A 24,466-nucleotide genomic window follows, 5' to 3' on the forward strand; every position below is an offset into this window, starting at 1 on the left:
CATGGTTTTCGCATTTTTTAATGATTGAAAAAAAGTTCTTTCATGTCATTTCATTTATAGGAAATTTATATGAAATTCCAATTTCAGGGAAATTGTACGACATGCACATTCAGTGTTCATCAATAAAGTTTTATTGGTGCACAGACACATTCATTTATGCACCATCTACGGCAGCTCTCGCCCTGCAGTGGCAGAGTTGAGTGGCAGAGATGGGGAATGCATGGCCCAAAAGCCTGAGGTCTATAGCCGTATCTCAAACAGGTCAGAAAAACAAAACAAAACAACACAGAATGTGTGTGTATGTGTGTGTGTGTGCCTGTAGGTATACAGAGAGAGAGATTCAAGCAATTGTTATAAAATGTTAGCAATGGATGAATTAGATGCTGGGTGTGTGGGTGTTTATTATACTATTCTTACAGCTTTTTTAAAAATTTTTATTTTTTTAACATTTATTTATTTTTGAGACAGAGAGAGAGCATGAACTGGGGAGGGTCAGAGAAAGAGGGAGACACACAGAATCTGAAACAGGCTCCAGGCTCCGAGCTGTCAGCACAGAGCCCAACGCGGGGCTCGAGCCCACAGACCGTGAGATCATGACCTGAGCCGAAGTCGGACGCTCAACCGACTGAGCCACCCAGGCGCCCCTCTTACAGCTTTTCTACAGAGCTTGAACATTTCAAAGTAAAGAGTTAATAGAAATTAACAAACAAGCATGAAAAGCATCTGCTCATACACACACGCGCGCGCAAGGCAACCTGTCTCAAATGTCCCTTCTTGTCTTCCTGGACAAGCCCATTATTCTTTCCTTCTCTGAGCTCCCCCAAACTTGGTAACACCTGCCTGCTCCCGCTGACATCTCGAGGCACTGCAACCGTCTGCTAATGCTTCCATCTGTCCCAATCACTCAGGGCTTTTCGGATTCTGTTTTGGAGGCTGTGTCACAAGCTTTTGCACATCCAATTTCAAGTTTCAAAATAAATCTCCATTTTATGATGGAACTTGAAGCGGAAAACACTTGAAATACCATTTCACCTCTGCTCCCCCCCACCCAGCCAGTACCGTAGGGGTCTGGCAGGTGGAAAGGCTGCATGACAGCAGGTGAGCAATGTCACCAAACAGTGTCCTCTCTTTAAGGACCGCCGGGAAACCTTCCGTCCGGTATCAGTACCCAGAAGGGGGACCTCCCCAGGAACTATCTGGGGGACTGTTCACGACATGGAAAGAATGCCCTGGTAGCAGACCAGGCTTGCCTTTTCCCAGCGGCTGCCAGATTCAGACCCCATATAGCTAAAAGTGCATATACGGGTCATTGTGGTATGCATTTTTAGCCTCCTTCCTGGCTCCGCCGAGGGTCTCCACCCTTGTTTTTCTTTCTTCTGTCTCTCCCAGTTTTAACATGCTATAATGGTATATTTTATGTATCCTGCTAGGCTACCTTAAATCCCTTCTGGAACAAGACTGGCTGTAAGTGAAAAATGTAAATAAAAACGCTGTGCTGGCTTCCTCTTTCTTCGGCCTTTTACCAAACCACACGGCTGCACGGCACTCCCAAACACCTCACGCGTGCAGCATCGTCTCCGGCCTTCGGTGTCTGAGGGCAGCTTGGAAACCTTGGCAATGATTTATGGAGTTTATCATCTCCAGTGAGATGAGAAAGCAGAGGACGAGGGCAGTTCTTTCCCAAACGGCCAGAAGTGATGGCAAGACTCCTGCAAGAAGAGGCCAGGCCGTGGAGAGATGCAAAGTGGAAATGAACGTTGGGTCCATCTGAATGCAGGCCCTGTCCCCACACGGGGCACGGTGGGACCAGCTTTCCTCTGTGTTGAGGGGAGAAGGAGAGGGAACCAGTGCTGGGCAGAAAGGATGAGAAGAAGAAAGTCAACCAAGGCCAGCAGGTAGGAACAGGTGAGATAAGGAAGGCGGAGAAGGGCCAGGCGGAAGAACAAGAGGGTGGGTTCCGGAGCCCAGACTACTGGGTTGGAAGCCCAGCTCAGCTGCTCACCAGCTGTTTAGTTTTGTGCAGGAGAACTTCTCCTCGCCAGGCCTCAGTTTTCTCAGTTGGTACAATGGGTAGAATACCCACTTCACAAGGGGTAATGTTAGCATCAAATGAGGTCTGCTGTAAAGTGCTGAGCACAGGCCCAGAAACATCATAGGTGCTCAAGAAACGCAAACAGCCACGCTCATCACGAGCCCCATCGTTACTTCTACCAGAATACACTGCACACACTGAGGAGTCGTGGACGGAAATGCGTTGTGTTGGACGAGGGCCAGAGCTTCTGAAGGCGGGCAGGAGGTCAAGAAAGGACATCAAGTACGGCTTTGAGACAGGATTTGACAAATGAATGCGGTTTATTTAGGATGTGGGGGCTTCCAGATCCTGGTCCAAAATCAGTGCTGTGGTTCACCCCACTTTTCCGCCCTCCCTCCGTTCAGCCAACCCATCAACTGAGCTGGCAGTTGTTCCTCACTCCGGCTTTTCCCTGACTGAGGCCCCGACTGAGGACGCACACACACACACACACACACACACACACACACACACACACAGGTCCTGCTTTCTTGAGCCATTTTGCACATCTGTTCTCTCCAAGCCTTCGACACCTCTCACCTCACTGGATCACAAAGCCTCCGCATGGCCCCGCGGCCTCCAACCACTCCCTCCCCGCACCCATCCATACGCCACAGCTCGCGGTTCCCAGGCCTTAGGAACATCCAAGGGAGCAACACTGCTGGCCCCTGGTCCCTGAGCTGCAGGCCACGCCCACTCCTGACTGCTAGAGCTGGTCTAAGACGAGGCTGCAAACTCCAGGGCTGCCTCCTCTTCCCCCTTTTCTCCACACCCTAGACCCAGGCCAGGCCACAAACCCGGGGAAGCTGCCTCCTTCAGAGACTCTAAGCTTGCCCAGCCGGGCTGTCCCCAAGTGCAGCTTCTCATGGTGGGAGGTGGGGGCCCTGACAGCCCTTCCCTGGGCATGGCCCTAGATTTTCTCCTCTGCTGAACTTCTACCCATCCTTCAAGACCCCTCTCCGATCCGCCCAGTCAAAACCAGCTCCCCTTCTCCCTGGCCCTATAGCTTTCCGTGGTAGCACCATCACCAACAATGCTCTGCCTCGGTATTACTCGGCTGGACACAGGCCTCCTCCCCTCCCATCCACCTCAGTCCCTGCTTCTTGTAGCCGGACCCCAGGATCCATGAGAACAGGCGGCAAACCTCATGTGTTTCTGATGCCCCCAGAGCTCCCTGAGTGCTCCCTTCTCAGCCACGTGTCCCCACGGAGGAGTTACTTAAAGCCTGGCATTGCAGAAAGGCGCTACCTTTGAAGGAACCCGCCGCGTACCACGCGTGGGCTGTGGGAGCTGGGGTTGCCTACTTAATGACCTCTTGGGTCCCGGGTTCCCTCCTCTGGGCCGGAAGGGCAGCAACCTGCCGTGAGGACGAATGTGGCACACAGCTGGCATACAATCGTTGCTCACAGGCGGCCAGACTTCTGAAAACAAGCCAGCCCCCCTTGCTGGCTCCCTCTCCTCACTTCCCGCTCACGCCTTGGGCCCCAGCAGCGTGGCTTCTGCCGTGAAACTGCCTGTGCCCAGGACACGAAGACCCCCGTGCTGCCCGAACACAGCGGCTCTCAGGCCTCACGCTTCCCTGCAGCCCTGTCCCCACCGCCTGTCCCTTCCCGGGGCCTCAGCTGCGTCCGTTTCCACGCTTGGTGTCCCCTACACCCAGGCCTCTGTCCTCGGCTGACCCATGTGCGTCGGTGCGCCCCAGGATGGCTCACCTGAGCACCTCACGGGCATCTCCGGCTCGACTCACCCCCCCCCCCCACCCCGAACTCACCTTCGCCGCTCTCCCGTCTCAGGCCAGCTCTCTCCACAGCTCCGCACGTGTTAGCAGACGACCCCCAGACACCGCACTGAGTTCCTAGCGCTGCTTAACAAACTGCCACGACACGGTGGCTTTCGAACACCACACGTTTATTATGTCACGGTTCCAGAGGTCACAAGTCCTAAGATCGAGGCGTCGGCAGCGGGCTGAGTTCCTTCTGGAGGCTTGAGGGAAGAATCTACTTCCTTGCCTTTTGTAGCTTCTAGAAGCTGTCTGCAGTCCCTTGGCTCCCGGCTCCTTCTTCTATCTTCAAGGCCAGCAGGATAACATCTTCCAATCTTGTCTGACTCTGACTCTCCTGCCTCCCTCCCATAAAAATGCTTGTAATTCCACAAGGCCCACCCCGATAAACCAAGATAATCTCCCCACCTCAAGCGCCTTAATTGAATTATGCCTGAAAGTCCCTTTTGGCCTCTAAGATGACATCCATACAGGATCCGGGGATGAGGATGTGGCCATCTTGAGGGGGCCATTATTTGGCCTACTGTACTCATTTCCCTCCATCTGCTCCGAGCCTCTAGGGTACCCCTCCAGTGACAGAAGACATGTTGACCCATCGCCCCTCCATATGCAACGTCTCCATCTGAACGTTCTCGGGCGATAGGAGAGCTTGTCCATCACGCCTCACCTCTGCTCGATATTCAACCGTCTCTTCAGTGGGACCCTCCCACCAGGATTTTCAAAGACGTTCACGTCTCTCTCTTAACAAAGTCCCCCGCCCCCCCGTGCCTGCCGGCAGCCAACCCTCGTATCTCCTGTCTCTCTTCCACTTGTCTTATCTCTAATCAAGCTTCTAAGAAGTGCCTATGCTGGTCACCCGGCTTCTCACAAGGTTCCCTTCGAGTGGTGCTCTGACGGGGCTTCTCCACCACAGCACTCTGGACCCCCGAGACCAGATCGCTCTTTGTTGTAGGAGGCTGTCTTCTGCATTACGAAAAGTTTAGCAGCACCCCTGACCCCTACCTTCTAGATGCCAGGAGCATAGCCCCCATCCCAAGCTGTGACGGCCCAAAATGTGTCCAGACATTACCAAATGTCCCCCGGGTGGGGGGTGGGGGGAGGGCAGGGAGGAAGGGAGCAAACCGCCCCAGGTCGGGAACCTCGGTCTTGGAGTACCAGTTCTTGCTAGAGTGGCCGGTGACTTCCCTGGCACTAAGCCCAGTGGACCATTTCAAGTCCTTCTCTTGCCTGGCTTCTCAGAAACACTTGACCCTGTTGACCGTTCTGGCCTTCCCGCCTCTCAGGGTGCACTTCCTCAGTGTCCCTTGCAGGATCGTGCTCCCCTTCTGGACGGCTAAACCACCGAAGTTCCTCAAAGCTCATTCTAGGCCCTCTCCGCCTCTCGTCCATCGATTCTCCTTGGGGGTGGCCCTCCGCACTCCCAGCCCCGCTGATACCTGTGTGCAGGTGGTTCGTGAAGTGACATCTCCGAATCTCCTTTCCAAGCTCCGAACCCGTATCGCTGACTGCCTAGTCGCCATGGCCACTGGGTGCCTTGATGTCACTCCAAAGTCACCGAGTCTAAAACTGCCTCTTGCCCTCCACCCGGGCCCCGCCTATATTCCATTTCTCAGAGACAGACACCTGCCCGACCTGCTGAGAGCAGGACACTGAAGGGCTCATTTTCACCAATTCCCTCTCCCTTACTTAGGCCAATCAATCAATTTCCAAGTCAACCCCACTCATCCCCGAAATAGTTCACAAATGAGTTCACCCTTTCTTCATGTTGCTGCCCCACCCTAACCCAAGCCTCCACCATCCCCTACTCAGACAATGATCCATTCTTGACCCATGCCCCCTGCTCCCAATCTGTTCTCCAGCCTGCAGCCAAAGTCACCCTTTCAAAACATAAATAAACTTCTCATTGTTCTTAAAATAAAGAACAAAAGTCCCAATTTGGCTCAGCGGGCCCTATACATCCAAGACTGTCTCCCCCTCCAGGCCCCTGTGTTCGCTCCACTCCGGGCACAATGACCTAGTTGCGCAAACATGCCATACTCTCGCCCGCCACAGGGCCTTTGCACATGCTGTCCTGTTCATCTGGTGGGCATTCTCTTTCTTCAATCACAGCTCAACTATCAGGAAGCCTTCCTTGACCTCTGGCCACATCACTTCCTCTGGTTGTTCCCTTCTCTCCTAGCCTCACTGCCTCTTCATCACCTGAGCCATAATTTTACATTTATTTACCTTATTATTTGATTCATTCCGGCTTCCCCACAATAAGCTCTATGAGGGCAGAACTGATGTCTGATCTGGCCCATCACTGTATCCCTGAGGCCAGTTCAGGGCTTAGCACAAAGGAGACCCACAAGAAAGGTTTATTTCATGACTGATAAACGACCTTCCTACTCCCTAGCCTGCTCTTCTCTACCGGTCCCACCTTCCTCCAACTCTGCTCAAGCTGGATGCTCGAGAGGCGTCCCTAATAATCCCTTCCACTTCAGATCTTTACATACCCTCCTCCTTACCTCCACGTCCCATCCATCAATAAATCCTGGAGATTCTCCCTCCTAAGTCTCTCTCAAATGTGCCTGCCTGTAGCACCTAAGTTGAAACTAGCATCTTTTCTGACCTGAAATCCCCCTCCCTCCCCAGCAAGGCCCCTACCCATCCTGATTCTGTCTTCAGAGGTTCCCATGGCCCGCAGAAGGAGCATGAGCTTACCCTGGCTTATGAAATGTAGGGTGATCTGGCCCCTGACTCCCTCTCCTGCTGATTTCCTGCCACTCTGCCTGTCAGGCTCATTGCTGTCGCCACACGGACCTGCCAGATGCGTCTCTCGCTCAGCCGACCTGTGTGAATACAGCATCCCCCCACCCCCCTTCCACTAACTACTACTCATGCTTCAAGTCTCAAGCTAGAGGAAATCCCGCCCAAGCCCCTCAAGTAGGCCAACAACAACAATAATAGCTGATATTCACCGCATGCTTCCTAAAGGCAGGCGCGGTCCTAAGAACTCTGTAGTATTGACCCATCGTGTCGCACCGTCAACTAGGATTATTCTGTTACAGGACAGGCACAGAGAAGTGAAATGATTCATCCAAGGTCACACCAGATAGGAAATAGCAAAGCTGGCTGGCGTAATGAACTTGGGCTCCAGGCCCCAAATCCATCAGCACCATGAACTCCACCGTCTCCCTCTGCAACTAGAATGTCTCGTCTTCCCTCCATCAGTAGCAATGATCACATGTGCCCGTACCTGTTCAATCCCTGTCCCTCCCCCACCGGACTGTCCACTCCCCGAGGGCAGGGACCACGTTTCCTCGGGCACCCGGTCCAGCCCCTGGCATCACTGCTTTTTTAGCTGAATGTCGTGCTCTGCATTCCCACAGCCCCCAGACCCAAGTCACCCACTCCGGAGGAGGGCTTGAGGTAAACCCTTGGTCCATTTCACAGAACGGTCTACCAGACCCACACATGAAGAATCATGAGAAAATCACCCTGAATTCTCTCCGGCTGGCTGGTCCCACGGGCTCCCTAGAGCCCTACCCCTGATTCTGCGGACTACCGCCTGACGGGCTCCTTAGCATGGCCCTCGGCCACCAAGGATCACAACCACTCAGCCAGGGCCAGGGGGTAGCAAGATCCATCATGCACGCATCCCGGAGTGATGGCAGAAAAAAGGCTCTTGGGCCTGGCTGGGCCAGCGTATGGCTCCCCCTGCTGGCTTCCTTCCATGTTCATTAGCACCCTCTCCCACTGCACAGCCCAGGGGACACTCACCAGCCACGAGAAGAAGCCAGCCGATTTGTCCTGGGTGGAGATCTGCCCCTCATAGGGGCCGAAGATGTGACCCTTGGGGATGACCTCATTTATGCATCGCACGTCATTCTCCCCACTGGCTTCCTTGACCACCTCCATGCCCTGTGGGATGGTGAGGGCAGCCCTGTCTGGGATGCCCACGGGCACCGGCGTGTCGGACACAAACACTGGGGGACCGTGGTTCGGACACTCATCCACAAAGTACTCCTGGCAGGACTCGCAGACTGAAGGGACGGAAAGAGCGAAGAGAGCCTCAGTTGCTGCAGGGAGGCAGGACCTCCATGGCAGAGGCTGAGGGGCTGACGGGAAGCCCACCCTGAGGACGGCACAGGGCCGTGAAAAGCCCACCGCAGGGGACTCGGGAGTCCCGGCCCTGGCTCCGCCCCAGCCAGCCACAGGCCCCAGAGTCTTCAGTGGTAATAACCCATTCCCCTCCCCGGGGGCTCAAAGGACACGCCTGCCAGTGCGAAGGAAGCCAGTAGCAACCTTTGTATCAAGTTTCAAGCACAGCTTTGGAGTCAGATGGGTCTGGGTTTGAACTGCAACCATGCCTCTGTGGCCTGTGGGACCCGAGGCAGGGTGCTTAACCCTCACCAAGCCCTGGTGTCCTCACCTGGAAAATGGGACCCATAACAGCCACCTCAGTGGTTAATGGTGAGGCTAAACTGAATCCGGGACCCGTGTCTGATACATGACAGGCGAACGCCTATGGTCAGTTACGGCTGCAAACTCCCTAAGCAGAGCTGGGGTGGAGGGTGGGAGTCGGGGGGGGGGGGGGGGGGAGGGAGGAGCAACCCAGGAACAGCCTCGAGCTCCACTTACACCAGAAGTCCACTTGCTGGAAGCTTTTGGGCATGATGAGCTCACGCTTCCCCTTCAGTTTCTTGGGCTCCACTTCCATGGACGAGGGGTCTGGTCTCCTAGAGCTGGCCAGACCAGGGGCCAGTGGAGAAAGCAAAGAAGCCATCAGAGAGTGGGAGGCTGGTGGGCAGAGAAGCCGTGGACCTGGCCAGGAGGCCACGGGGATGCGGCATGGGCCGAGGAGCCCCAGCCAGGCTGCCCATTCAGTGCAGGGACAGCGAAAAGGTAGGATCTGAGACCTGGACCCAGCCAGGCCTTCTAGGGTCCCTGCTTGTGTGCCTTCTAGAGTCTGCGCTCTCCCCTCTGCTCCAAGGAGCTGCCCAGAGCAGGTTAAGGAAGGTGGGCCAGGAGTGGGAACTCTTCCCCAGGACCTCCAACCAACCCAGCCCGACGACTCCCCACTTCTCCCTCTCCTGTCCCCACACCAGGGCCTCACCAGGGCTGGCCATACTCCTGGTCGCGGAGTGGGGAGCAGACCTCTGTCTTCACCACGGTCACCATATCCCCCACGGCCGCCTTGGTCTGCGCCAGGCACTCCTTCATGTTCTCAGTCATTCTGTCCTGGGGACGCGAAGGCGGGACCAGCACAGGAAGAAGATCAAAGAGACAGGGGAAGAAGGGTGAGTGTCACAGAGGGCAAGCGGGGGGTCCCGTGGAGTCTGGTTACCCTCCCTGCCATCCCCAGAGGAAGCGCTGGAGAACACAGACAACAAAAACAGCTGTAGCTCGGCCAAGAGGAAATGCCATTTCTATCCCGGGCTGGTCCTGGGGAAGACTGGAGCCACCAGCCCCATGGGGTCAGAGGACGAGGGGCAGCTCAGGCCAGGGGGCAGGACTGGAGAGCGCAGCCCGGACCCCAAGGCCAAGGGGCAGAGGGTATGGGGAATCCACAGGAAGGAGCCTCGCACAAAAGTCTGCACTGGGGGGCAGGGGAGGGATCGACTCAAGTCCAGCTGGGGCCAAGCGGGGCTGGAGGATGAAACGGGCCCCCAGCGCCTGGCTGTGCAGCCCCTCACCCAGAGGCTGCCAGGGAATGCAGCCAGGCCCGCTTTGCCAGCTCAGAGCAGGTACAGGCGGGGCCTGGGGGTCCCGGTGTGGGCCGGCGAGCCAGCCCTGACTCCGAGCCCCACCCGCTCTCTCCAGGGAAGTCGCCCCAGCCCGCCGCTTACCGCCCTCCTCCACCACCGCGCCGGGCTTCAGCCCCTCCCTCGGCACCCCTGGGTCCTCATGCCAAGCCCGGGGACACTCTTCGGGCCAGGGCGGTGCGCAGCTCAGGCTGGGACCGCGCTCGCGGCCCGGGACTGGGCAAGCGGCGTGTGTGACTCACTACCCGGGGCCCCGCTGGCCACACCCCTGCTCCTCCGCTAATCAGCCCCCTGCTCCCCACCGGGGCCCCAAAGCCGGCGGCTGCTGGGAGGGGTGCGGGGAAACACGACGGCCTGCCCCCTCCTCCAGGGCCGGGGGGGGGGGGGGGCGCGCCGAGGGGGCGGGGGCTGCCCGGGCGGGCCGAGCCGCCCCGTCCCGGCCCCCAGGCCGCCCCCCCCACCCCCGCCCGCCGCCGCGGCCCCGCGCGGCGTCCCGCCCGCGTGTCCGGCGGGGAAAGTGTGAGGTCCCGCGGCCGGGCGCAGGGGCGGCGCGGGGGGCCGGGGAGGGCGCGGGCCGCTCTCTCCCTCTCACCAACCTTCCCGGCGGGGAGCTCCCTGCCCTGCCCGGCCCGGCCCTGCCCAGCGCCGCCCCCCGCCCGCCAGGCCCGGCATTCCTTGCGGGGGCATGTGGCTTCTTGCCGGCCCCGGGGGCACGCAGTTGGCTGGCGGCCGGGAGGGGGGCGCGCGGGGAGCGGGAGGCAGCGGGCGCCCGGGAGGGGCGGCGGCCAGGGGCCCGCCCGGCAGGGGGTGCAGCGCCCGGCGGGCTGGGGGACGCCGGGCGGGCGTCCGGGGTGGCCGGGAGCGGAGGTGGCGGGCGAGCGAAGCGGGTGGGCGACCGGCGCGGGCGGCCCCCCGCGCGCCTTCCCTGCGGCCGCCGCGGACTCCGCGCGGCTGCGGCGCGGCCTGCGGCGAACCGAGCGACACAGATCCCTGCACGCCACGCCGCCCCTTCCCCACCTGCGCGGCCTAGGGTGGGGACCCGGCGCCTGCGGGGGGGGGGGTGCGGGGGGGGGGGCTCCATGCCTGGTGGCTGGCCCTCAGCCACCCGTCAGGGGGCAGGGGTTGAGGGTCGCTGAGGCAGGAACCTAGGGCGGGAAGATGCCAAGGGACTTGCCCAAGGTCGCCCGGTCCATTCCTGATGGAATCTAGACTGGAGCCTGGGGCCTGCTGAGTAACCGGGAAACAGGAGAACCCCCAGATCCAAGCGTTATGTTTCAGGCCTCTGCCCAGCCTCTTCCAGAAGGATCACCGGGATCACCCTGGGATGGGTTAAGGCAGCCCACAAGTCCAGCTGCCAGGTAGGGGCAAGGTCCTATGGATTCGTAAAGGTTCACTGAGCACTTCTGCCCTGAGGAGCACTTCTCACTCGGATGGGCAATATTCACACACAACACACCGCGCGGTAGTGAAGTCCGGTGGTTAGACGCCTGGGTCTCCAAAGGGGCACTGCCTGTGTTCAAGCCCCGCTGACTGGCTATGTGACCCTGGGCAGGTGTAAGGGACTGAAAGTTTGTATGCTCCCCTACCCCCATTCATGGGTTGATGCCGTGGCCTTTCACGTGACTATATTTGGAGACTGGGCCTGCAAGATGATAAAGGTTAAATGAGGTCCTAAGGGTGGAGCCCGAATCTAATAGGGCTGGTACCCTTATAAGAAGAGGGAGAGACACCAGAGTGCACTCCCTCTCTCTCTCTCTCTCTCTCTCTCTCTCTCTCTCTCTCCACCAGGTGACGACAGCGAGAAGGCACCAGTGTGCAAACCAGGAAGAGAATTCTCCCTAGGAACCTGATCGGCTTGCACCTTGATTTTTTGGACTTCTCAGCCTCCGAACCCGAGAAATAAATGTCTGGTGCTTTAGGCCACCCCGTCTATGGCATTGTGTTATGGCAGCCTGAACAGACTGAGACAGCAGGTTATCCAACTCCCCTGTGTGCCCATTTGTTCCCCTCGAAAATGTGGCCCGTGTTAGATTCCGTCCCAGGCATTGCTGTATGAAGTGGACCAAGATGAGTTTGGAGGGGGCCATTAATACCCTCTCCAGCTTCATGTTCTTTTCCTTAGGGCACTTGTCACCCTTAGAACAGTCTTTTGCCAGCAGCATTATTTGATTAATACCTCATTCCCACTAACAGATGGTAAGTTCCACACGGGCAGGCACTTTTGCTCTCCACTGAATTGCCAGCACTCGTCACCGTGTCTGGCACCAGGGAAGAGCTAAGGAAAGACCAGCAACGTGCTAAGGCATAAACGTTAAGGAGGCACCCACCCTCAGGATCATGCACTTGCGGGCACGGCACCTGAAAATGAGCGTGTCCTTGAATCTGGCACCCTCGGTGCCTGGCTTGCCTTATCCTGGCCTCAGCCTTGCCCAGCACATAGCGTATTCTCAGTATTTGCCAAAGGAATTAACGACCAGCGACCCATGTCGCGATTCACCGGCCCCCTCTCATATGTCCTGCTGGCCCCCTGGAGAGTCTCAACTCTGAAAGAGATCTGAGAAGCGAAGACAGGGCGGGTGGGTTATTGTCTTGAATCCTCGTCTCTTTGGGGTGCTCCCTCAGTGATCTCTGCTAGGCAAGGTGGGTGGTCCGATGGGTGAGGCTGGCATTGAGAGGCAGTGAGGTAGGTACAGTGGAGAGTAGGAATGGAATTGGACTCCTGAGTCCTGGACCCGAACCTGATAGGAAGTCATAGGTGTATGCGGTGAGCATGGGAACATCGCTTAAACGCACCAGGCCTTGGCGTCTTCCTTGGTAAAATGGAAATCATCATAATTGCCAGGTTATCCCCATAAGGAATGAATGAGAGAAAGGCTGGGGCAAGACCTTGGGAGGGGCCAAGTGCTACTGGTTTGTAAAGGGTATTAGTATTTAACTGGCCACCCAGAGGCAAAGGGTGAGCAGGAAGAAGAGAGAGGGGGGATGGGGGGAAGACAGGCCAGAAGGGGGGAGGGGAAGGAGGGAAAAGGCAACAGTAAGAGAATCAAGGATGGAGGGGAAGAGGGAGAGAAGAGAGGAAAGCAGGCATGGGGGTGGGGAGGAAGAGACATGCAGACATTTTTCTGCATCTTGAATGGAAAACGATCCCCTCTGAGGAAAACATTCATTTGTCTCTCCAAGTAGAGAGGTCTTCTAGCCCTTTCCTGGGATGTCTTACTTTTCATTTACATCCCACCTTCATCAGGGAAAAGAATCGTGATGATTTATCACACAAACACATACTCAAACAGGACAGAGATTTCATGGAGAACGACTGATGCCAGTTCTACCAAGAATCTATCATAAGATGGCCAGCGATCCAGCTGCGCATTCGGTTCTGAGCCTCCTGGCAGCTACGGCAAAAAGGGAAACGTGATGGGTTACAGAGCTCTCGTTATTTGACACTGATTTATTCAGCGCACGATTACGTTCTTTCCATTCTTAGAGGAGTCCAGCCGCCTGGGGGACCAGAACCGAGCCTCACTGGCATGACTGAGGTGCATTACAAGTCCCTTCTGTGTCTGGAGCGGAGGCCGTGGGGGTGGGGTGGGGGAGGGAGAGGATGGCGCGCGGCAGGCCGTCCATTTGGGAAGAGAGAGAGATCACCACAGGTTGGTGTCCTTCACTGGGCCCATCTCAGCGGGCGCTGTGAAGCCTGCAACCGGTTCAAGGTCCAGCAACTGTTTCCGAGGTCTGCTGTGGACCCGTTTGCCCAGGGAGGGGCTTGGGGGAGGGGTGGTCAGCAGGCCTCACGGAGGACTCCACGCTGCTGGCAGTGGTCCCTCTCAGCTGGCTCCTCTGAGTCTGCACACGCAGAGATTAGGCATGTTGCGAACCCAGCAATGAGATGCAAACCCAAGAGGAGGGGGCAGAATGCAACTCAGGAGGCAGCAGCTCTGTTTTCACCCTTGGCAGCGTGCCAGGGTCCTGGAATGCCCGGCAGCCAGCGTGGCCGGAGGACTGGGAATCTGTGCCCACTTGGTTTCCCTAGAGGCTGGCACCACGAGCATCTGACAGGTCTGCTCTGGTTCCACCACAGCATCCTGTGTTGTTCCGTCCCATAACAAAGGGACAGGCCATTAGAGGGCTGGCCCCAGTCATGCGGTGACCTGGGCCGGGTCCCCCCGGCTCTGAGCTTCAGTCCTGGCTGTGCCATAAACTTTTTAGGTGACCTTGAGCAAGTTCCTGCCTTGCCCCGAGACTCAGCTTCCCTTTCTCGAGAAATAAAAGGTCCAACATGGTTCTTAACGGCAAATCACGGGGGCAATGGGGGGAGAGCATGGAATTCTTAAGGGAGTTGTTGCATTAAATGCCCAGCAAGCACTGCCTATAGAGAGAATAAATGATACGCCTTGAACTTGCACGTGAGACAGATTTGTAAATGTATATACATACTTTTACGATGAACAAATGATAAGTTTATATTAAAATGTTACTGAATTCGGAGAAGCCGAATGTCACCATGTGTTTTGTTCACCAACTGATTCCAGCACAGCCACTTACAAGCTATGTAACCTTGGAGAAATTAACCACTCCTACCTTCCTTTCCCTGTCCAATGGGACTGATGTCAGGACCCATCTCCTAGGGCCGTTTTACATAGCATAGTATCTGGCATACAATAAGCACTCTATAAATAATTAGTTCTTATTATCATTCATTTATTTAGTATTTTAAAAGTATAGCAGACATCAGGGGGGCACGTCGATGAAAAAATTTTTTGACGTTAAAAAAGGGGGCTTTACAAGCAGTTACGACCCTTAAGAGAGAAACACGTTTATTTTTTTTTTTAATTTTTTTTTAACGTTTATTTATTTTTGAGACAGAGAGAGACAGAGCATGAACAGGGGAGGGGCAGAGAGAGAGGGAGACACAGAATCTGAAACAGGCTCCAGGCTCTGAGCGGTCAGCACAGAGCCCGACGCGGGGCTCGAACTCACGGACCGCGATATCGTGACCTGAGCCGAAGTCGGCCGCTTAACCGACTGAGCCACCCAGGCGCCCCAGGAGAGAAACACGTTTAGTAAGTCTATACTATAAAGATGCTCATCCCAGTAGAAAAATGGGAAATAGCATTAAAAAAGCAATTTGCAAAAGAAGAAAGACAAATGGCCGATATGCTTTATGAAAAAGCCACAACACTTTCATACCCAAATAAATATAAATTAAAACAAACACCATTTTTCCTCTGTTAGGTTGGCGAACATTAAAAATCTCTATCCTATTCCAGGTTGGCGAGAGCGTGGGGGATATACCCTACACACCCTCCTGGCTGGAATATAAATTGGTATGACCTTTTTGGAGGGCAACTTGGCAACACATATCAAAAGACCTGAAATGAGAAAACCTTTGTAGGAGCAACCCCAAACCTAGGAATTTCTCCTAAGGGCATCATTAAGTTGTGTTCAGAGATTTACCCATAAGGTTGTCCTCTGCAACACTATTTTTAGTAGAAAAAAAAAAAAAAAAAAAAAGAACCACACAAAAACAAAACAAACAAAAACCACCGAAGAATAAAAGTAAACCTTGAAAACAGGAGAGAAGTTAATATGTAGCACACGGTGAAATATTAGACAGCAACTAACAACGCTTCCGAAGAATATTTATTGACATGGAAACACATGCTCAACATACTGTTAGTGAAAAATGAAAGCTACTAAGTGAAAGAAGATAATTGGAAAGGCCCCCTGCTGTATGATTCCCACTATATGACATTCTGGAAAAGGCAAAACTATGTAGGCAGTAAGAAGGTCAGTGGTTTCCAGGAGTTAGCAGGAGGGACGGATGAACAGGCAGAGCACAGAGGATTTGTAGGGCAGTGAAACTACTCTGTGGGACAACTATAATGGTGGATACATGTCATTGTACCTCTGTCCAAACCCCTAGAACGTACAACACCAACAGGAAGCCTGAATGTAAACCACGGACTTCGGGTGATGATGACGTGTCAGGGCAAGTTCATCGGTTGCAACAAATGTAGCACTCCCGGAGTCCGGGAGACGGCGGGTGTGCGGAGACAGGGAGAATATGAAAGCTCTCCGCACATTCCCCTCAGTTTTATTGTGAATCTAGAACTTCTCCAGAAAATAAAATCTATTTTTAAAGATGAAGGTTGTTGGGACGCCTGGGTGGCTTAGTCGGTTAGGCGTCCAACTTCAACTCAGGTTGTGATCTCCCAGTTCATGGGTTCGAGTCCCGCATCGGGCTCTGTGCTGACAGCTCAGAGCCTGGAAGTCTGCTTTGGATTCTGTCTCCCTCTCTCTGCCCCTCCCCCCCCCCCCACTCTGTCTCTCAAAAATATATAAACGGGGGGGCGCCTGGGTGGCTCGGTCGGTTGGGCGGCCGACTTCAGCTCGGGTCGTGATCTCGCGGTCCGTGAGTTTGAGCCCCGCGTCGGGCTCTGTGCTGACAGCTCGGAGCCTGGAGCCTGTTTCGGATTCTGTGTCTCCCTCTCTCTGGCCCTCCCCCGTTCATGCTCTGTCTCTCTCTGTATCTCAAGGGTAAATAAACGTTAAAAAAAATTTTTTTTTAAATATATAAACAGTAAAAAATTAAAAAAAAAGAAAGTTGTGGAAAGTTAGATATAAAATAATTCCATTTTAGAAATATATATGGATTGGGACACCTGGGTGACTCGGTTAAGCGTCCGACTTTGGCTCAGGTCATGATCTCACAGTTCATGAATTTGAGCCCCACATCGGGCTCTCTGCTGTCAGCGCAGAGCCTGCTTTGGATCCTCTGTCCCCCTCTCTCTCTGCCCCTCCCTGGCTCGTTCTCTCTCTCTCTCTCAAAAATAAATAAACATTAAAATACATATATAAAAAAAAGAAACATGGATTTGCACACACAGGTCTAGGAGAATATATTCTGGCGGATCCCACGTGGTTAGTTGAAGCAGTGTTAAAGGGAAAGTGTTTCTCTTTTCTTCCTTTCGCTTATGAGAAAAAAGAAAGTCTCAGAGCACCTGGGTGGGTCAGGGTGTTAAGCTTCTAACTCTGGATTTCAGCTCAGGTCACGGTCTCATGATTCGTGAGATGAAACCCGGAGTCGGGCTCTACACTGAGCAGGCTGGGACTCTCTCTCCCTCTCTCCCTGCCCCTCCCCCACTCTTGCTCACAGGTATATGCACTCTCTGTCTCCCTCTCTCCAAATAAATTTAAAAACTTAAAAAAAAAAGTCACCTAACTCTTTAAAGCTCATTTATACTCTTTATACTCATTAAATTTAAGAACTGCTAGCAAAGATAATAATGTCTAAGGTTCTGCCATTCTCATCGACTTTGTCACCGGATGCTGAGACCCAACCAATTGGTCGGGAGGAAGGAGGATTCAAAATTAGAGACTGAATACGAGGCATATAAGTGGCACTGGCTGTATATTTCATGAATGAATGCAAATCGACTGACTGGCCAGTAAGGGCCCTGATATTTCGATCATGAAGACTTCTATTTTTCTTTTTCTCTACGAGTCCCATTTCGGAAGATTTTATCTGCCGAAAAGCCTGCACGTGCTGTGTAATGACTCGTTCATTTTCCTAGTTTTTCCCATATACACCAGTGTGCGATAACCAGGATTAACCAGGGTAAACTGGTTAGCTGTTATCATCCCAAGCAAAAGCAGAGAAATCTGGCGTGCTCATTCATTTGTCCTGCTGATTACAGAGAACCGTACAACATTCATTAAACTTTTTATGTTTACAAAATAGCTCAGCGGGTAGATTACTATGTAGAAATGAGAATAAACAAACCACAACTACACGGTATAGTATGTAGTCACAAGGCCGAGGAAAGAAACGAGCCCCAAAGGGTACATACTGTATAATTTCATTTATATAAAGTTTAAAAAGCAGGCAAAACTACAGTGTTAGAAGCCCGTTAGTAGCACGGGCGCCTGGGTGGCTCAGTCGGTTAAGCGTTCGACTTCGGCTCAGGTCATTATCTCGGGGTTCATGAGTTCAAGCCCTGTGTGGGGCTCTGTGCTGACAGCTCCGAGACTGGAGCCTGGTGCGGATTCTGTGTCTCCCTCTCTCCCTGCCCCTCCCCTGCTCTCACTCAAAAATAAACATTAAAAAAAGAAGAAGCATCAGGGATAATCTTTGGGCATAACTGGAAAGGGATAAGGAAGAGGCTTAGACGATGTTGGTAACGCTCTATTTTTTAAGTTGGCGCTGAAGAGGAAGAGCAAAGAACTTCCATGGGGGAAACTAACCCAGTCCAGCCCGTGATTTTGCAGCTGGAGGACCTGGGGTCCAGCCAGTGAGGCTCCCGATTGAGTTCCAGGCTTTGTCTGCAGAGCGGTTTCTGGGGGAGCATCAGCGGTACAGCTGGCTGGGGGGCAGGTGAACACATTCTCCCCAGGAGGTCCCTCCTGCTGAACCTTTTTTTTTTTTTTTTTTTTTAACATTTATTTATTTTTGAGACAGAGAGAGACAGAGCATGAACAGGGGAGGAGCAGAGAGAGCAGGAGACACAGAATCTGAAATAGGCTCCAGGCTCTGAGCTGTCGGCACAGAGCCCGACGCGGGGCTCAAACTCACGGACCGCGAGATCATGACCTGAGCCGAAGTCGGCCGCTTAACCGACCGAGCCACCCAGGCGCCCCCTGCTGAACCTTTTAAAGGTAACAGGTTGACTCCACCATTGATAAGATTTTGATAAAATGAGGTTGGGAGAGGGGCGCCTGGGTGGCTCAGTTGGTTAGGCATCTGACTCTTGGTTTCTGCTCAGGTCACGGTCTCTCGGATCCTGGGGTCAAGCCCCCAGCTGGGCTCAGCACAGACAGCAAAGAGGCGAGAGCTTGCTTGGGATTCTCTCTCTCCCTCTCTCTCTCTCTCTCTCTGCCCCTCCCCCACTCATTAGCTTGCACGTGTGTGCTCTCTCTCAAAATAACACGTAAAAAGAAGTAGGTTGGGAGAAGCACTGTAAAGTTTCTTGAGTCAAGTGGGAAGGCGGTCAAGAGTGGCACCTTTTTTTGAAAAAAAATGTTTTATGTTTATTTTTTGAGAAAGAGAGAGACAGAGAGAGACAGAGCATGAGCGGGGGAGGGACAGAGAGGGAGACACAGAATCCGAAGCAGACTCCAGGCTCCGAGCTGTCAGCACAGAGCCCGACGCAGGGCTTGAACTCACGAGCCGTGAGATCGTGACTTGAGCCAAAGTCAGACACTAAACCGACGGGGCCACCCAGGCGTTCCCAAGAGTGACACCTTTTTTATGTGTTTGCTTCTGACAGGGGACACTGATGGTACCTGGATCCCCTTCCCCCCTTCCTCCCCACTAATAGAACCGAACAACGTTCAGGTGCGACACCTCCCTCCCAGGACCTATAAGATTCAGAAGCTGAGCCTACCGTCAGCTCCAGGTATGGGCTCAGATGAATCTAAGCCGATTATGGCAATACCACCCCCCTCCCCAATTACTGGATCATGGACCTGGCCTTTCATCAGCACCTGACATTCCCCTCCCGAGGAGGTCAAGGTCAGACACCTGCCCAACTCAGGCCCATCAAAGGAAGAAAAGGACTTTGATCTCAGGACTTGAATAAGAAAGGATGCAGCCATTGCTGCAGAAAGCAGCCACCTTCCTCCGGAAGCACCTTTAGAACGAAGCTGGTAGGCAGAGCAGAGGGAAGGTGTGGTATAATAAGTAATATATCTGTTCTTTGTCCCCAGTTCCTGGCAAAGAACACCTGAAACCCTTGGAACTTCCCAAGTAATAGAAGCGTCTTTTGTTATTCATAAGGAGCCCCTTTCTAGCATACCTGAGTTTTTGCTCATAAGTCACTTCCGGTGGGGTCCCTACATAGCCTCAAAATGGGGAGGGTCCCGGAGACCCAGTGTTTAGAAAGTCAGAACCTCCAGCCCCCACCCACTGACCTCCTGGGAGGGCAGGGGGGCTGGAGATTGAGATCCACAAAGATTCTTAGGTTTTTAAATTGAGGCACAGTTGACTCACAACATTACATTAGTGTTGGGTCTGCAAGGTAATGACTTGATATTTGTCTACACTGCGAAATGATCGCCACAGCAGGTGCAGGTAGCATTCATCGTAGTTACAGAATATGCCTTTTTCTTGTGATGGAAACACTTAAGATCTACCTCCTTGGCACCTTTCAAATATGCAATACAGTATTGGTAACTGTGGTCACCTCGCTGGGCATTTCACCCCCAGCACTTGTCTCTTTTACCCCTACGAGTTTGTCTCTTCTGTCTCCCTTCATCCTTTTCGCCTCCCCCCTCCCCCACCCCGCTGGCAACCACCGATCTGTTCTCCGTGTCTCTGAGCTTGGTCTGCTTTGGTTTCGACCGCATGGAGAAGGGAGACTGTACAGTATTTGTCTGCGTCTGACTTACGTGACTTAGCACGATGCCCTCGAGGTCCACCCGTGCTGTCACAAACGGCAAGAGTTCATTCTTTTATACGGATACATGGTATTCCATCGTGTATCTATATCACATCTTCTTTCCCCAATCACCTGTCCGTGGACACTTCCGTGGTTTCCGTGCCCTGGCTGTCATAAATATGGGAGTGCAGGGATCTTTTCACAACTGCGTTTTCGTTCTTTGGATAAATGCCCAGAAGTGGAAATGTGGGATCATATATGGTGTTTCTACTTTTCGTTTTTTGAGGAACCTTCACATCATCTTCCACAGTGGCAGCACCAACTTACAGCCCCAGAGCAGTGCACGGGTTCCCTTTTCTCCGCATCCTGGCCATCACTCGCTACCTGTTGCCCTTCTGATGATAGCCGTTCTATTAACGTGATGTATCACACGGATTGACTTGTGGATATTGAACCAGCCTTGCATCCCAGATATAAATCCCACTCGATCGTGGTGAATAATCCTTTTAATGTCTCGTTGGATCCGGTTGGCTAGTATCTGGCTGAGAATTTTTGCATCCACATTCACCTGTGTGTCGCTGCGGGAGGAATGTCTGTTCACATCCTCTGCCCACCTTTTAATAGGATTGTTTGGGTTTTTGCTATTGAATGGCATGAGTTCTTTGCATCTTTCGGATATTAATCCCTTACCAGATACACGATCTGCAAATATGTTCTCTCACTCAGGAAGTGGCCTCAACAATTCTCGAACGAGATTCAGAGGGCTTCCTGGTCGGCGAGCACGTGAGATGCCGGGAGGCCAGTGCACCCAGAGACATCACAGAGGCTCCACGCTCCTTCCCACGTACTTAACCCTGTGCGAGGTCTCTTCCATCTGGCTATTCCTGAGTTGTATCCTTTATAATAAACCGGTGACTGTAAGTAAAGCACTTTCCTCAACCCTGTGAGTCATTCTACCAAATTATAGAAGCTGAGGAGAAGGAACACGGGTGCCCCAGGACCTGCAGCTCATCTCCAGGAGAGAGAGAGGGAGACAGAGAATCCCAAGCAGGCTCCGTGCTGTCAGCACGGAGCCAGATGCGGGGCTCGAACTCAGGGACCTGAGCTGAAATGAAGAATCAGACGCTTCACTGACGGAGCCCCCCCAGGCCCCCCTGAAGTGGGGACGGTCTCGTGGGACTGAGTCTTCAATCTGTGGGGACCAGGGCTAACTCTGGGTGGCTTTAGAACTGAATTGAGCCGTGGGACAGCTAGCTGGTGTTAGAGAACCAAAGAACAGGCTGGTGTTGGAAAACATCTCAGGGACGGGGACATCAGCGGACAAGGGAATCAACTGCTCCTGCAATCGGCCTACTTCTGCACCCCCTGTTATGCCTCTTTGTTACCCGAGCCCCCTAGGGCGGGTCTCTATTCTGTGCAGCTGTCACCATCCCCCCTGGTACTTGTCCAACGAGGCACCTGCCTCCCTATTCTGGCTGTGCCTCTGTAAAGACGTTGCTTCGGGGTGCCTGGGTGGCTGGCTCAGGTAAGCCCTTGATTTCGGCTCAGGTCACCATCTCACAGTTGGGAGCCCCCGGCGTCGTGCTCGGCGCTGACAGCCAGAGCCTGCTTGGGATTCTCTGTCTCCCTCTCTCTCTGTCCCACCCCATGCCCTCTCTCTCTCTCTCTCTCTCTCTCTCTCTCAAAATAAATAAATAAACTTAAAAAGAAAAAGACTCTGCCTTGGCGCCTTGGCCTCCCAAGGGGCAGATGAGGAGCGCCCACGACATCTCCCCGCTGGCACCCCAGTCCCCCAAGCCCACGGCCGGCAGCTATCACCTGAGCACTCTATCCCACGCACTGCTGGTGTATCTGTGAAGGGCAGTATATGCCGGGAACCTTTAAAAAACATGCACATGACCTTCTGTCCTGCGATTTCACTTCTAGGAATTTCCCTGAGATACACGTGTGAGAGTATTCACTGCAGCGCAGTCTAGAACAGCAAAAGACTGGAAATAACCAACGAGTTGTCTGGAGGCTGGTTGAATAAATGACAGGGTCCACGGGCGGCTGTTTCAGGGCAGGAGGTGATGGGACAACCGTCTGGCTCCCACCGTGGCCACCACCGTGGTCGGGGCCACGTCTCCCTCCGGCCTGAAGGGCTGCAGGGGCAGCCCGACTGTCTCCCAGCTTCCACTCTGACCTGCTGTCCATCCTCCAGCCCGCGGCCAGCCGGGTGAGCCTGTTACAACCTGTCAGATCAAACCCTCGGCGGAGCCCTGTGTCACACGCGGCAAACAGCAAAGCTCTCCAGACAAGACGCCGTTGCCCTCTGCGCCCTCTGCGCCTACGGGGTGCCCCCTCCCTCCCACCCCAGCCAGAGGGCTGCCTCGCTCGGCCTGCAGCACCCCATGCTCCTGTCTTGCCTTTTGCACCGGCTGTTCCCTCTGCCTGGAATGCTCCCCCTCCAGAGACCCGCGGGGCTCCCTCACTCCCATCGGGGCCTTTCTCTACTCAGTGTCCCGTTCTCTGCCACCTACATAAAGTTGCCGGCTCCTGACCAGTCCTACCCCTCCTCCCCTGTTGGATTTTCGCCCTGAGCATGACTCACCACCAAATCGACGTGGTGCCCATTTATATTATTTGCTCTCTGTCCCCCCAGCCAGAATGTAAACTCCAGGAGGGCAGAGAGATGTTGACCTTCCGTTTAGTGCTGTATCCCCCGCAAGGGGAACCGTGCCTGGTGCAAAGTGAGCACACGACAAACGTTTGTTGAATGGGTTACAGAATCGGTGGTGAAAACAAAACCCAGGGCAAGACAGCCTAAGTTGAGAGGCCGCAGAAAATGGTGGATAAGAGCACAGATTCTGGTCCTCGGCTGCCTAGATTCGACTCCCAGCTGCTTCACTTAGCACTGTGTGATGTTGGGGCGGTTCCTTAACCTCTCTGTGCTTGGGGGCACCTACCTGGTAAGGCTGTCAGGATTAAATGAGTTCATATTTGTAATATACTTAGAATGGCAACTGACACGAAGCGAGTAAGCTGTGTAAGTTTTATATAAAATAAACAGGCCCTGTTTTAATAAATAAAAAGGACACACACATATACATGGGCCCACGGATGCAGAGAATATTCTTAATCTGTGGTTGCCTCTGCTCCCGGGCCAGAGGGCGAGAGGAGGAAAGGGTCTTACTTCCAACAGAGTTTTACATGGGATTTGTGCACTTTGGATTTAAAAAATAGATTAGCAGAGGCACCTGGATGGCTCAGTCTGTTAAGCATCCAACTCTTGATTTTGGCTCAGGTCATAATCTCGCAGTTCATGAGTTTGAGCCCCGCGTCGGGCCCTGCGCTGACAGCGTGGAGCCTACTTGGGATTCTCTCTCTCCCGCTCTCTGTGCTCCTCCTTGCTCTCTCTCTCTCTAAATAAAAAACTAAACATTAAAAAAAATAGACTAGTAACGCCTATGAGTTATTGATTGTTGAGGCTGCATGACAGGTACACGGAAGTTTCTTACACTCTTCTATCTAACAAAAAGTTTTAAAAGGTGTGTTGGTATTGATGGTTTAAAAAATAACCTGCAGGCTGTCCTGCCACCTCCTGGGCAGTGAGCAACCAGCAAAAAACGGTGCAGAAGGGGAGGCCTCTGCTGATGGAGGGGGGTGGGCAGAGAGAGCTCCCCTCCACCACCTGCTGTCCCCTGGTAGGGGACTTGCGCCCCCCCCCCCCCGTGATGCTAATGAGGAAGGCGGGGAGTTTAAGCCATCTGCACCCAGGGCCCCTGTGGCTTTTAAGGAGTAGGGCTGGAGAAAGTGAGCTCTCCCATCCCACTGCCTCCAGCAGGCCGTGGGAGCTGAAAGCCTGCACCCAGACCACTGGGTCCAGGGCCCTCCTTTCTTGGCTCGAAAAGTCAGGCCCAGGTGGGACTGACCTGCTCAAAGCCTCCAGGAGGACGGTGGTGGGAGATAAGAGCCCACTGCCACGGGTCTATGCTGGGCAGCCCCTCACCCAGCCCTCCCTTCTCCGGCCCCTGTCCGGGGTGTCCTGTGTATTCTCAAACCCACACTTCTCCCGCCTGCGGGGCTGGAGGCTCCATTTAGGGAGGTAGGACCCCGAGGAAACAACACGCGGTGTTCTGGCTCCAAGGAAAGGGGTCCCAGTGCACGGTGAGACCGGAGGGGAAGGTCTGTGGAGGGAGTCACTGGGGGAATATGGGTGGGAGGGCCCTGTAAGCCTGGCACCCTGCCTTTATTTCCTCAGCAGTCTTCTCCTCCTCCCCCCTTGCTGCTCCTTCCTGCCCCTGCCCCTCTCACTGGCTCTTTATTCTATTCTCCCGGTCTTGCCCCGAATCTCAAAATTAAAAGAAACCTCAAAAGTCACCTAAATCCTTACTTCTCAATGTGTGGTCCTCAGACCAACGGTAAGGGCATCACCCGGCACTTATTACAAATGCAGAGTCCCAGGGCGCCCGGGGCGGCTCAGTCGGTTCAGCGTCCGGCTCTTGATTTCAGC

General features: G+C 53.9%; 1 protein-coding gene across 5 annotated transcripts in view; it reads right to left on the reverse strand.

Moving 5' to 3' along the window:
• Positions 1-24,466, reverse strand: part of PRDM11 (PR/SET domain 11) — an 89,639-nt gene that overhangs the window by 45,304 nt on the left and 19,869 nt on the right. For 3 of the 5 annotated variants that reach the window (XM_060606459.3, XM_060606463.3, XM_060606465.3), the window contains exons 2-4: positions 8,950-9,074; positions 8,475-8,578; positions 7,614-7,876 (exon numbers count right to left, since the gene is read on the reverse strand). In XM_060606459.3, the coding sequence (XP_060462442.2) occupies positions 7,614-7,876; positions 8,475-8,578; positions 8,950-9,068 (486 nt within the window). In that variant the 5' untranslated portion in view covers positions 9,069-9,074. Of the gene's footprint in view, positions 1-7,613; positions 7,877-8,474; positions 8,579-8,949; positions 9,075-9,682; positions 9,922-24,466 lie in introns of those variants that run through there. The other 2 variants (XM_060606460.3, XM_078433391.2) reach the window with 2 other exon arrangements.

This window comes from Panthera onca, chromosome D1 (assembly GCF_046562875.1).
Source record: "Panthera onca isolate mPanOnc1 chromosome D1, mPanOnc1 haplotype 2, whole genome shotgun sequence".
NCBI classification, from domain to species: domain Eukaryota; kingdom Metazoa; phylum Chordata; class Mammalia; order Carnivora; family Felidae; genus Panthera; species Panthera onca.